Source organism: Coregonus lavaretus (genome assembly GCF_964263955.1).
Source record: "Coregonus lavaretus genome assembly, chromosome: 22".
In the NCBI taxonomy this organism is placed as follows: domain Eukaryota; kingdom Metazoa; phylum Chordata; class Actinopteri; order Salmoniformes; family Salmonidae; genus Coregonus; species Coregonus lavaretus.
Window position 1 is genome coordinate 36,752,475 of NC_140009.1, and position 11,884 is coordinate 36,764,358.

Below are 11,884 nucleotides of genomic sequence, written 5' to 3' on the forward strand. Positions count from 1 at the left end.
GTAAACGTTTAGCAATTGTCATGACTCATAGTTTATCAGACAAATAATAACCATGTAAAATAACAGGATGTCTGAGAGTGACTAATCTAAAGTAAAACATATTTGAGGTCTGAAATGAAGCATACGTTTCAGAGTTCAAAAAGTAATCCTCAGTCACACAGATAAAATGCATTGTAACTCGTATAGCTGCCATATAACATCGAATTATACTTTGTATCTGTTGCCCTGATGGAAAGTTTCTCCCTGTCTACATTGTAACATTGTAACAACCAGAGTGGAATACTCTGTCACTGTAACTGTATTCTCACTTTCCCATATAACAACAATACGTTCATAAAATTCGAATGTTTTTACCTTTTAAACGCGTTGGACCAGCAATCCTGAGGACTTCACAGCATGCTGATTCTTTCTCAAGTCAGATGTGTGATGATCATTGGGGGGGGGGGGCGGCGTTCCGTTCTCTGGTGGGACATCTGTCCTCGGATCATACCATTCTTTGGAACGAGAGAGGGGTGTCTCACTTGAGCTGTGGGTTTAGTTTCCCAAATGCAAATGTGTTTCCCAAATGCAAATTCGTTTTTCGTGGATCAACTGCTGTGAGTTGGGAATTTTACAGACCTTTTATTTTACGGGGTGTAGTTTCTGAACGATTTTTAAAATAAATGTAACTTCATGTTGGATAATTCCCCTTAGAAACATTTTCAATCGAGAGCATTTTTTTCTCAGGACACGCTCTGCCCCATTGACACAGCACACCCATTGACACAGCACACGACACCCGAAGGGGGAACATTATAATAGAGAAGAATAGCTGGAGGAAAGAAAAGTTTGGGGGAGAGGCAGAGGCGAGTGCCGGTGGACAGCTGGCTGGTAGGAGTGTGATGGAGCCTGTATCTTGAATAATAGCATTAGCCTTACAGCCCACTGGCTTGAATGCGTGACATGCATCCAAAATCTAACTTTTACAATGCTGTATTTTGACTATAGTTTTCTCAGATGAATGAGTAATATAAGCATTTACTTAGTCACCCAAGGAGGTTGATGGATTGTAGAATATATTTAAATTAAATAAGCAACCCATGTTACCCCCACCCCCAGACCCGCGGGCATCCCTTTACTGCCGGGGCGGGGAGGGTAGAGGGAGAGCATGTCGCTACAGCTTCCCCTCCCCCCCACCCCTCATCCTTCCAGATGGCCAGTTTTTTTCGTTCATCCCGTGATGGAATGAAAAGATCAGCCAATGAAGTCCCATATCCATGTGAATGACCGCAGTGAGAGGGAACAGTTGTGGGAAGGAGAGCTGCCCAAGTATCGATTCTCAAAGTTGTTTTCCCTGTAGATTCTAGAACACAAGGGTTATTGAAAGGGAACCTTTGTAATCCTGGAAATCTTTATTATCTTCTTGGTAAACACATTGCTTAAAAAGAAAAGGAGCAACAAGAACAGGCAAACAATTAAATTAAACGAATAGGACTAATACACATAACATCTGTCATTGGGGGTTTAGCTATGAGTGACAACTGATGCTTTAATGACAAAATCCAGAGTTCCAGTCACTGTCATGTGTCCAATAGTGGAGTAACCTATACTTAATTTATGATATTTGAAATAAATAAACAAACCCCAAAATTAACACACTTACACTATGCTGCTGTAAACCAAGTGCTTGACTTGATTTGTTGATTTTAGTCATTTAGCAGACGCTCTCATCCAGAGCGATTTACAGTTAGTGAGTGCATACATTTTTCATACTGGCCCCCCGTGGGAATCGAACCCACAACCCTGGCGTTGCAAGCGCCATGCTCTACCAACTGAGCTACAGCTATGCTGCTGTAAACCAAGTGCTTGACTTGAATTCAGACTTCAAAACAAAAACGTTATCTAGTAAATTATAAAAAATATACTTAGAAAAATTATTAATCTATTCATAAAGAACAAAATATTTGTCCTGTACACATAATTTACAGTAGACCTATGCACTTTCCCTCACATTCTCTTAATGAAACCTATTGACCAGTTCCTACATTGCTTTATATTTATCACACATTTTCAAAATTTTCTTCTTTATTAGCTTTTTCACAAAGTATAAACAGTCCAGCAAGAGATGCATATCAGTCCCAGTAGTAGTCTTTTCAGTAACTTGCTGCAGTGAAGTTGACCATCATCATATAGCTGTAGGTTATGGGGCGCAGTGGAGGCTGGTGGAGGGCGAAACAGGAGGGTGGTCTCATTGTAATGGCAGAACCATTGTGTTGAGGGAGGCGTGGAAGTGCACTCTTTGGACTCTTGGGTGAAGAAACGGGCCGCAGCCAGGGCCTTTGTAGTGGGAGGCTGCGAGGGGTGATGGGAGGGGACCGAGCATCATGTGGCCTTCATTGCCCAGACACCTTTGTGGGCCTCAGGTTGTCCTTCACACGAACAAACTCAGGGACTCCTTCCTCCTTCTCCTCCCGACGCCTGATCTCCTCCTGCTCATACTGAAACACAACAGTAGATTCATTTCAGACACTTCATTTTACATTTATATTTCATTAATTTAGCAGACGCTCTTATCCAGTGCGACTTACAGTAGTGAGTGCATACATTTTCATACTGGTCCCCCGTGAGAATCGAACCCACAACCCTGGCGTTGCAAGCGCCATGCTCTACCAACTGAGTCACACGGCATCCCAATTTTTTTTTTTTCTCAAACATGGTCATAGCCTATTTTTGTAAATACACAATTTGTTTATCCCCTTACTGTTATTACTGTTTAATTACATAGTGTGTGTGTGTGTGTGTGTCTGTGTTACCTCCAGCAGTATCTGCTGTCTCTTGCGTAGCTCAGTCTCCAGTTCTAAAGGAGGCCGTAGAGCCAGTTCCTGCTCTCTATGCTGCTCCAGCCTCCTTTGTTCCAGGACTCGCTTCAGCTCAGGCTTCTCTCCCGGTAACAGGCCTCTAAAGGGGCACAACATACTACATATTCAGACCTATTCACACTACTGAGCCAAGCAAAGCTGAGCTGGACTGTGCCGGCCTGGTTTGCATCCACCATAGTTGCTAGGCCATGCAGGCACAGCTTGCTCTGTGCTGTGCCAAGCTGTACCTGCATGTCTGGCTACAATGTGAAAATAAAATATCCAAGCCAGAAGAGTACGGTTCGATTTGGCATGGTTGTGTGAACAGGGTATGACATACACTGTCCTCAGGCCTCAGTGTATATCACGTTAACTGGAATGTCACTGTAATGTCATTACAGTATGTATGTGCCCTGCCATGAGGCAGACAGAGACATAAATATAACTTCAAATGAATGCACACACACACACACACACACACACTACAACTGGGAATAAAAGCACCATCATTTACATTTTCACATTTACATTTTAGTCATTTAGCAGACGCTCTTATCCAGAGCGACTTACAGGAGCAATTAGGGTTAAGTGCCTTGCTCAAGGGCACATTTACGTCATTTAGCAGACGCTCTTATCCAGAGCGACTACAAATTGGTGCATTCACCCTATAGCCAGTGGGATAACCACTTTACAATTATACTTTTTTTTTTTTTTTTGGGGGGGGGTAGAAGGATTACTTTATCCTATCCTATTTAGTTACCAATACTGTTTATCCCACACACACAATTACACTATATGGCCAAAAGTAGGTGGACACCTGCTCGTCGAATATCTAATTCCAAAAATCATGGGCATTAAAATGGAGTTGGTCCCCCCTTTGCTGCTCTAACAGCCTCCACTCCTCTAGGAAGGCTTTCCACTAGATGTTGGAACATTGCTGCGGGGACTTGCTTCCATTCAGCTTCAAGAGCATTAGTGACGTCAGGCACTGATGTTGGACGATTAGGCCTGGCTTGCAGTCCGCGTTAGAATTAATCCCAAAGGAGTTCGATGGGGTTGAGGTCAGGACTCTGTGCAGGCCAGTCAAGTTCTTCCATACCGATCTCAACAAACCATTTCTGTATGGACCTCGCTTTGTGCACAGGGGCATTTTCATGCTGAAACAGGAAAGGGCATTCCCCAAACTGTTGCCACAAGGCCCCTTAGTTCAAGTGAAGGGAAATCTTAACGCTTCAGCATACAATTACATTCTAGACAATTCTGTGCTTCCAACTTTGCCACGAACTAAGGGGCCTAGTCCAAACCATGAAAAACAACCGCAGACCATTATTCCTCCTCCACCAAACTTTACAGTTGGCACTACGCATTGGGGCAGGTAGTGTTCTCCTGGCATCCGCCAAACCCAGATTTGTCCGTCGGACTACCAGATGTTGAAGCGTGATTCATCAATCCAGAGAACGCGTTTCCACTGCTCCAGATTCCAATGGCGGCGAGCTTTACACCACTCCAGCTGATGCTTGGCATTGCGCATGGTGACCTTAGTCTTGTGTGCGGCTGCTCGGCCATGGAAACCCATTTCATGAAGCTCCAGACGAACAGTTCTTGTGCTGACGTTGCTTCTAGAGGCAGTTTGGAACTCGGTAGTGAGTGTTGCAACTGAGGAGAGACTATTTTTACGTGCTACGCACTTAGGCACTCGGCGGTCCCGTTCTGTGAGCTTGTGTGGCCTACCACGTTGCAGCTGAGCCGTTGTTGCTCCTAGATGTTTCCACTTCACAATAACAGCACTTACAGTCGGAAAGGTGGCATCCTCTGACAGTGCCACGTTGAAAGTCACTGAGCTCTTCAGTACGGGCCATTCTACTGCCAATGTTTGTCTATGGAGATTGCATGGCAGTGTGCTCGATTTTATACTACTGTCAGCAACGGGTGTGGCTGAAATAGCCAAATCCACTCATTTGGCCATGTAGTGTTTCTAAACCATTAATTTTGTTTATGCGTTGGCAGATGTGATCTTTCTTAAAACTTTGGAGACATTTGGAAAGTATTCAGACCCCTTGACTTTTTCCACATTTTGTTAAGTTTCAGCCTTATTCTAAAATGGATAAAATAAATTCCTCAATCTACACACAACACCCCATAATGACAAAGCAAAAACTGTTTTTTTTTATTTTTTGGTGCAAATTTATTCCAAATAAAAAACAGAAATACCTTATTTACAAAAAATAAAAAAATCTTATTTGCATAAGTATTCAGACCCTTTGCTATGAGACGCAAAATTGGCCTCAGGTGCATCCTGTTTCCATTGATCAACCTTGAGATATTTCTACAACTTGATTGGAGTCCACTTGTGGTCAATTCAATTGATTGGACATGATTTGGAAAGGCACGGACCTGTCTATAGTGCATTCGGAAAGTAATGGATTACATTTTTCCTTATCAATCTACACACAATACCCCATAATGACAAAGCAAAAACAGGTTGAGACATTTTTGCAAATGTATTAGAAATAACAAAATGAAATATCATATTTACATAAGTATTCAGACCCTTTACTCAGTACTTTGTTGAAGCACCTTTGGCAGTGATTACAGCCTTGAGTTTTCTTGGGTATGACGCTACAAGCTTGGCACACCTGTATTTGGGGAGTTTATCCCATTCTTCTCTGCAGATTCAAGCTCTGTCAGGCTGGATGAGGAGCGTCGCTGCACAGCTATTTTCAGGTCTCTCCAGAGATGTTTGATCGGGTTAAAGTCCGGGCTCTGGCTCAAGGACATTCAGAGACTTGTCCCGAAGCCACTCCTGCGTTTTCTTGGCTGTGTGCTTAGGGTTGTTGCCCTGTTGGAAAGTAAACCTTCGCCCCAGTCTGAGATCCTGAGCGCTCTGGAGCAGGTTTTCATCAAGGATCTCTCTGTACTTTTCTCTGTTCATCTTTCCCTCAATCCTGACTAGTCTCCCAGTCTCTGCCGCTGAAAAACATCCTCACAGCATGATGCTGCCACCACCATGCTTCACCGTAGGGATGGTGCCAGGTTTCCTCCAGACGTCACGCTTGGCATTCAGGCCAAAGAGTTCAATTTCGGTTTCATCACACCAGATAATCTTGTTTTTCATGGTCTGAGAGTCCTTTAGGTGCCTTTTGGCAAACTCCAAGCAGGCTGTCATGTGCCTTTTACTGAGGAGTGGCTTCCGTCTGGCCACTCTACCATAAAGGCCTGATTGGTGGAGTGCTGCAGAGATGGTTGTCCTTCTGGAAGGTTCTCCCATCTCCACAGAGGAACTCTAGAGCTCTGTCAGAGTGACCATCGGGTTCTTGGTCACCTCCCTGACCAAGGCCCTTCTCCCCCGATTGCTCTGTTTGGCCGGGCGGCCAGCTCTAGGAAGAGTATTGGTGGTTCCAAACTTCTTCCATTTAAGAATGATGGAGGCCGCTGTGTTCTTGGGGACCTTCAATGCTGCAGAAATGTTTTTGGTACCCTTCCCCAGATCTGTGCCTCGACACAATCATATCTTGGAGCTCTACGGACAATTCCATCGACCACATGGCTTGGTTTTGGCTCTAACATGCACTGTCAACTGTGGGTCCTTATATAGACAAGTGTGTGCCTTTCCAAATCATGTCCAGTCAATTGAATTTACCACAGGTGGACTCCAATCAAGTTGTAGAAACATCTCAAGGATGATCAATGGAAACAGGATGCACCTGAGTCTCATAGTGAAGGGTCTGAATACTTATGTAAATAAGGTTTATTTTATTAATAAATTAGCAAACATTTCTAAAAACCTGTTTTTGCTTTGTCATTATGGGGTATTGTATGTAGATTGATGAGGGGAAAAAACAATGTAATCCATTTTAGAATATGGCTGTAATGTAACAAAATGTGAAAAAAGGGAAGGGATCTGAATATTTTCTAAATGCACTGTATAATATAACCTTTAGTCTATTTCTGTGTATATTGTAAGTATATGAGAGTCTTTATTTCAACGTGGTCCTTTGTAGCTCAGTTGGTAGAGCATGGCGCTTGTAATGCCAGGGTAGCGGGCTTGATTCCCGTGACCACCCCATTCGTAAAATGTATGCACGCATGACTGTCGCGTTGAATAAAAGTGTCTGTTAAATATTATATGTTATTAACCAACCGTTTGGTGCTGAGCAGTAGTTCACGGTGCAGGTCGTGGTGGCTGGGTGTCTCCACAGTGGAGCCGTTCAGTTTCACCCTGGGCGGCTGCTGGGACTGGGTCTGAGTCCCCTCCTGGACCTCACTACACTCTATAGCCTGCCGGGACAGGGGCTCACGGCACACATAGTTCTCTACAGCAGAGGAAAGGGTTCATAATTTTTCTGATGATTTGGCTCAAGTCTAGCCTGATTCCAGATCTGTTGTGCTCTTGCCAGCTCTGTTGCCGTCAGAAAATTCAACTTGTACCATCAAATCTAGATCACATAATTCATGAATTGAATCAGTATTAGGTTTTACTATAGACATACCTTTTCGGTGGTGTCGAAATCCTGGCCGCTGAGGAAGCACCTGAAAGTTGAGAGAGAAAAGAGAGGAAATCATTCATTAACTCAAGCAGAGTATAACAAACATTGCACTGCATGGGGTCTTTTAATATGATGCAGTAGGGAACCATACATCCACACCAGATGGTACCAAGGAACTGATGAAGACCTCATGGTTGAAACACTGTCAATGAACCACATAGGTGCAGTATATGGAGTCTCTTTCAACTTTTGCTCAACATACTATTTGATCACCATCTCCAGAATATGCTAAGAAACAGTGGATGTGTGTGTGTGTGTGTGTATTCTTTTCCTATAGTGCAAAACATTATCCATCACAGAACACCTTTTAATCCAACAATATGCTATGTAATCAAGTCATCCCTGTGTTAATCAAGCTGCTTGTTGATTTGCCCTGTGGGATCTAGGTTGTGTAATTGCATAAGTGCTAAAAGAGGAAGTGCCATCCCTGGCTAGGTTGCCTGCTGTGTTGCTAATGCATGCCGTCTGTATTTACTCATAGTGCTGTCACACAGAGGGAGCTGATGGCTGATGACTGAATTATGTAACGCGGCTTATCACCCTTTCAGAGCGTCAGGTCTTGTCTAATGTTTGGCTCTACACTCAAGGTTGCCCCAGTCCATTCTCAAGCTCATCATCACCACAGGAGCTTTAATGTCATCATGATAATAATGCCATGTTAACTATTTGATGACAAAAATCAACAAATATGAGAGATCGTAGTACATAACAAATGCATGTTTCGTCCTTCTCATTATACCTTGGAGGCCAGTGAAAAGAAACACCAAACTATTAGAACTGAAAACCTTTTGAACCATTTTAAACCATGTAATAGCCTTATTATAAAACTTTCATAAGCCCTTTATAAAGGTGAATGTATTGTAAAGTGTTATGATTGGCAGTACAGAAATGGCTACCACAGTTGGTGAGAGAGAATCAACTCATCATAACAGACTGTCCCTACTAGTCCACACACAGCAGAGCAGATGCCTCTGCCAGCCACACCCAGTAGTTGAAATCAACTCTCGTTTGGAAGTAGGCCTCATGTATAGTATCATATTAACCAGCGGACAGATGGCAGAATGCAGTTGTTGAGACTTTTCTGTGACTGGCCTTTCACTCAGACAGACAAAGTCAAAAACTATAATCTTGCTCAAGGCCACAAGTAATGTCTTTCACTGCAGGTCTACTACTGGTCTAGATTGTCTTGCGTGCTGGACTGATGGCGCTGCACACAATGTGTTGGAGACATGGAGGCTGTGGGAAGTGACTGCCATTGGTTCTGCAGCCATCAACTTCCCAGCATGCTCTGTGCTGTGCCAAGTTGTGCCTGCATGTCTGTCTATTGCTGCTTTTCAACTGTAACATCTGTGTTACAATAGCGTATACACCCTTATGTTATACTAGGAAAATTGTGTTTCCATAGCTAGGGCTGACAGTGAGGACTTGTGAAGAGAAGAATCAACCTCTGCATAATCAAAACAGTTGATTTGTGAGGTGTTAAAGCTCACAGTTAACCATTGTTATGTAAATTCCAGCTGAAAAGTACCAGTGGCCTGGCTTTGGCCCCAAGGGACAGCAGGTCCACCGGAACTATGGCCCAGTGAGACACAGGTGCCGGAAACACTGGGGTAAATCCTGTATGGAAATGTGCCATACAAGACTTGTCACTCTATATTAAAGACTGTATGGTGCCAAGAACTATCTGCTATCTATGGCACTGGGTGTATAAGCTGTGCTGTCCTGGTGCCCTCTCTCTCGTTCCCCCTCCCTCCTTCGTGGAGCCAGGTCCCAGCAGGGTGTTGATCTGGAAATGGAGGATAAAGAAGGACAGACAGGGAACAAGGTGACTCGCTTTTAGGCCAGGACAAAGCCAGGGACGGAGACTGGGACAGATCCAAAGTTAAGGACTGCGTGAGCGCCAGTCGCCAGCCAGACCAGTCCAATCTGGTCTACTGGTTTGTTCTCTCCCAAACCATTCAGGCACCGTCGCCGAGGGGGCATATGTGGTCCGGAGTCTGGTGCTTAGACCGCTACACCAAACTCCAACACATATCATTCCATTTCAAATCATTGTGCTAAATCACAACAACTATGTATTCATTTCTTGAGGGGACAACCTCTTAGATTTAATTTGTTTCACTATATCATCAGTTTATGGTCAAACCAGTTCAATAAGAAGTTTTCCCTTCTTGTTAGATTCAGATGACCCATCTTTTACAACCCACATGGCCACCTTGTGGCCATTAGTCGTAACATCATTGGTCGGATCTGAAGCAAAACCACCGATCAAATTGAATAATACATTTTTGATCATGCACTGTAGGCTGTTTCAATTCATTCAAATGGCAATGCTTGGTTAAGATGGTAGGACAGACAACCCAGAATTGATATACCATAAATTCATCCAAAGTAAACTTGCACTGAACAACTTGTATAATTCACCTAATTGAAAATGAAACATGGTAAACTTCAGTGATTATCACTCATTCTTGGCCAAAACACATCAAAGTACACATCCAGACTACTGAAAAAAATATACATATACACATGTCTGTAATGTTCTAGATCATTCCACACACTGTCTGTAATGGTCTATTACTGATTAAATATAGGCACAGTAAAGTTGTTTGCTCTGCCTTCAATATAACCCCATAAAACATCTCAAATCCAGAAAGCAATGCCGTCCATCCATTGGACTAATGCATAATGAAAATTGAATCCCATCTTTAAAGGTCATTATCATCATCACAGATCAGATACTTTTCTGTGTTGAGCAGAATCACCTGTTAACCACCATAGAAATATAACATAATTATATTTCTATGGTCACCACCACCTGTGACAGGTGGCCAAACAGACAACCAGACGTGATAGTTGAGCCGCTAATTCAGACAGGAGTTCATACAATAATAAACAGACTCACTTTCTTTGCGCTGTATGACCCTTCCATGGCACGATCGCCACGGTCCCCCGTTTCTATCAAGCTACAAGATCTCTCTCCCCCCTCGCTCTCTTATTCAATAGTCCATTGTCAAATGCCACACACCTCTACGCAGACAGGTGTCTGCTTCTTTGTGGCTTCCAAATCCAACATAGTAGTGCGGTCGCTGAGGAGAAGTCTGTCTGTAGGTTACAGTTCAATGACTTAACCTACCAGTTGTCAACACACAGTGGTAGTAGACAACCCCTGTAATCCCATTACGCTATTCAAGATTAAGTCTGCGTCCCAAATGACACCCTATTCTCTATGTAGTGCACTCCTTTTGAACAGGGCTCTTGTCAAAAGTAGTGCATTACATAAGGAATAGGGCACCATTTGAGATGCAAACTAAGCCTCACCACAAACCACAACCCCCAGGGATTTGGATGTCAGATTAGCTAATTGCCGTGGACATCAATGCTGCTTTTAACCACTCCAAATTACAAATGTAATGTAATGCAGAATAAACAAGTAGAGTTGCTATGCTGCTTTCCTCTTAGCATCTTTGGGAATCTACTCCTTGACAGCTGAGCACTTTAATGCTGTCTAGTAAATTACATTTTAGTCATTTATCTTATCCAGAGCGATTTACAGTTAGTGAGTGCATACATTTTTTTCATACTGGCCCCCCGTGGGAATCGAACCCACAACCCTGGCGTTGCAAACGCCATGCTCTACCAACTGAGCTACATCCCATAAATCTGACAACATGGTCTAAGGACAAAGGCCTTTATGCTTTCAAGTAAATTAATGAATACATAAGTGCTACTACTGTAAGGTGTTTTCAATAGGTCCAATATTGGAATGTTACAGGAACCAACAGGCCTGGGGGACTCAAAAGAGTGATAGAGTATGCTTGCTCGCTACTTTAGATTATAGATAGGATTAGACATTCGGTTTCCCAGACACAGATTAAGCCTAGTCTTGGACTAAAAAAAACTTTACAAATTGAGATTATCCATTGAAAGCGCTTTTTAGTCCAGGACTGGGATCAATCTGTGTTAGGAAAACCAGCCCTAAATGTGAATGGAGAGTGGTGGATTTTCCTGCACACGGGGTGCATTTCAATACATTTACATTTTAGTCATTTAGCAGACGCTCTTATCCAGAGCGACTTACAGTTAGTGAGTGCATAATTTTTTTTCTTCATACAATAGTCTAAAGAGGCTTCCTCTTATTGACTCCTTTCCTCATAGATCTGAAAACATCACATAGGTCCAGTTTAGCTCTTTAATCACCGCAAAATGCAGATGGACATCGAAAAGGAAAATAATCCACTTAGAGATGCACCCTTATTGTACCAGATATGGAATAGAATGGTTTTGCAACTGGCTTTCATGTACTTGTGTGTCTCAAAAGCGCTCTGATTGTCCTTGTACTCAGATAAATGCACCATGTACATATTTATCTGGTCAAACAAATAAAAATGTAGTATCTGACTGCCTTTGCTTCGAGCATTCCTTCTGTTCCTGTGATGCTTCGTACTCGTCGATCCATTAGTCCTCCCTTTCCAGTAGCACTCAAATTAACGTATTTCG

General features: G+C 43.0%; 1 protein-coding gene across 1 annotated transcript; it reads right to left on the reverse strand.

Annotated features, from left to right (window-relative positions):
• Positions 1–2,372: 2,372 nt before the first annotated feature.
• LOC311150101 (protein FAM107B) lies at positions 2,373–10,316 on the reverse strand (the record flags this gene model as incomplete). Its single annotated transcript, XM_084187381.1, has 5 exons — positions 2,373–2,477; positions 2,793–2,937; positions 6,979–7,150; positions 7,328–7,367; positions 10,290–10,316. 5 exons carry the CDS (start codon positions 10,314–10,316, stop codon positions 2,373–2,375), a joined length of 489 nt encoding a protein of 162 aa, XP_084043507.1.
• Between the last annotated feature and the right edge of the window lie 1,568 nt (positions 10,317–11,884).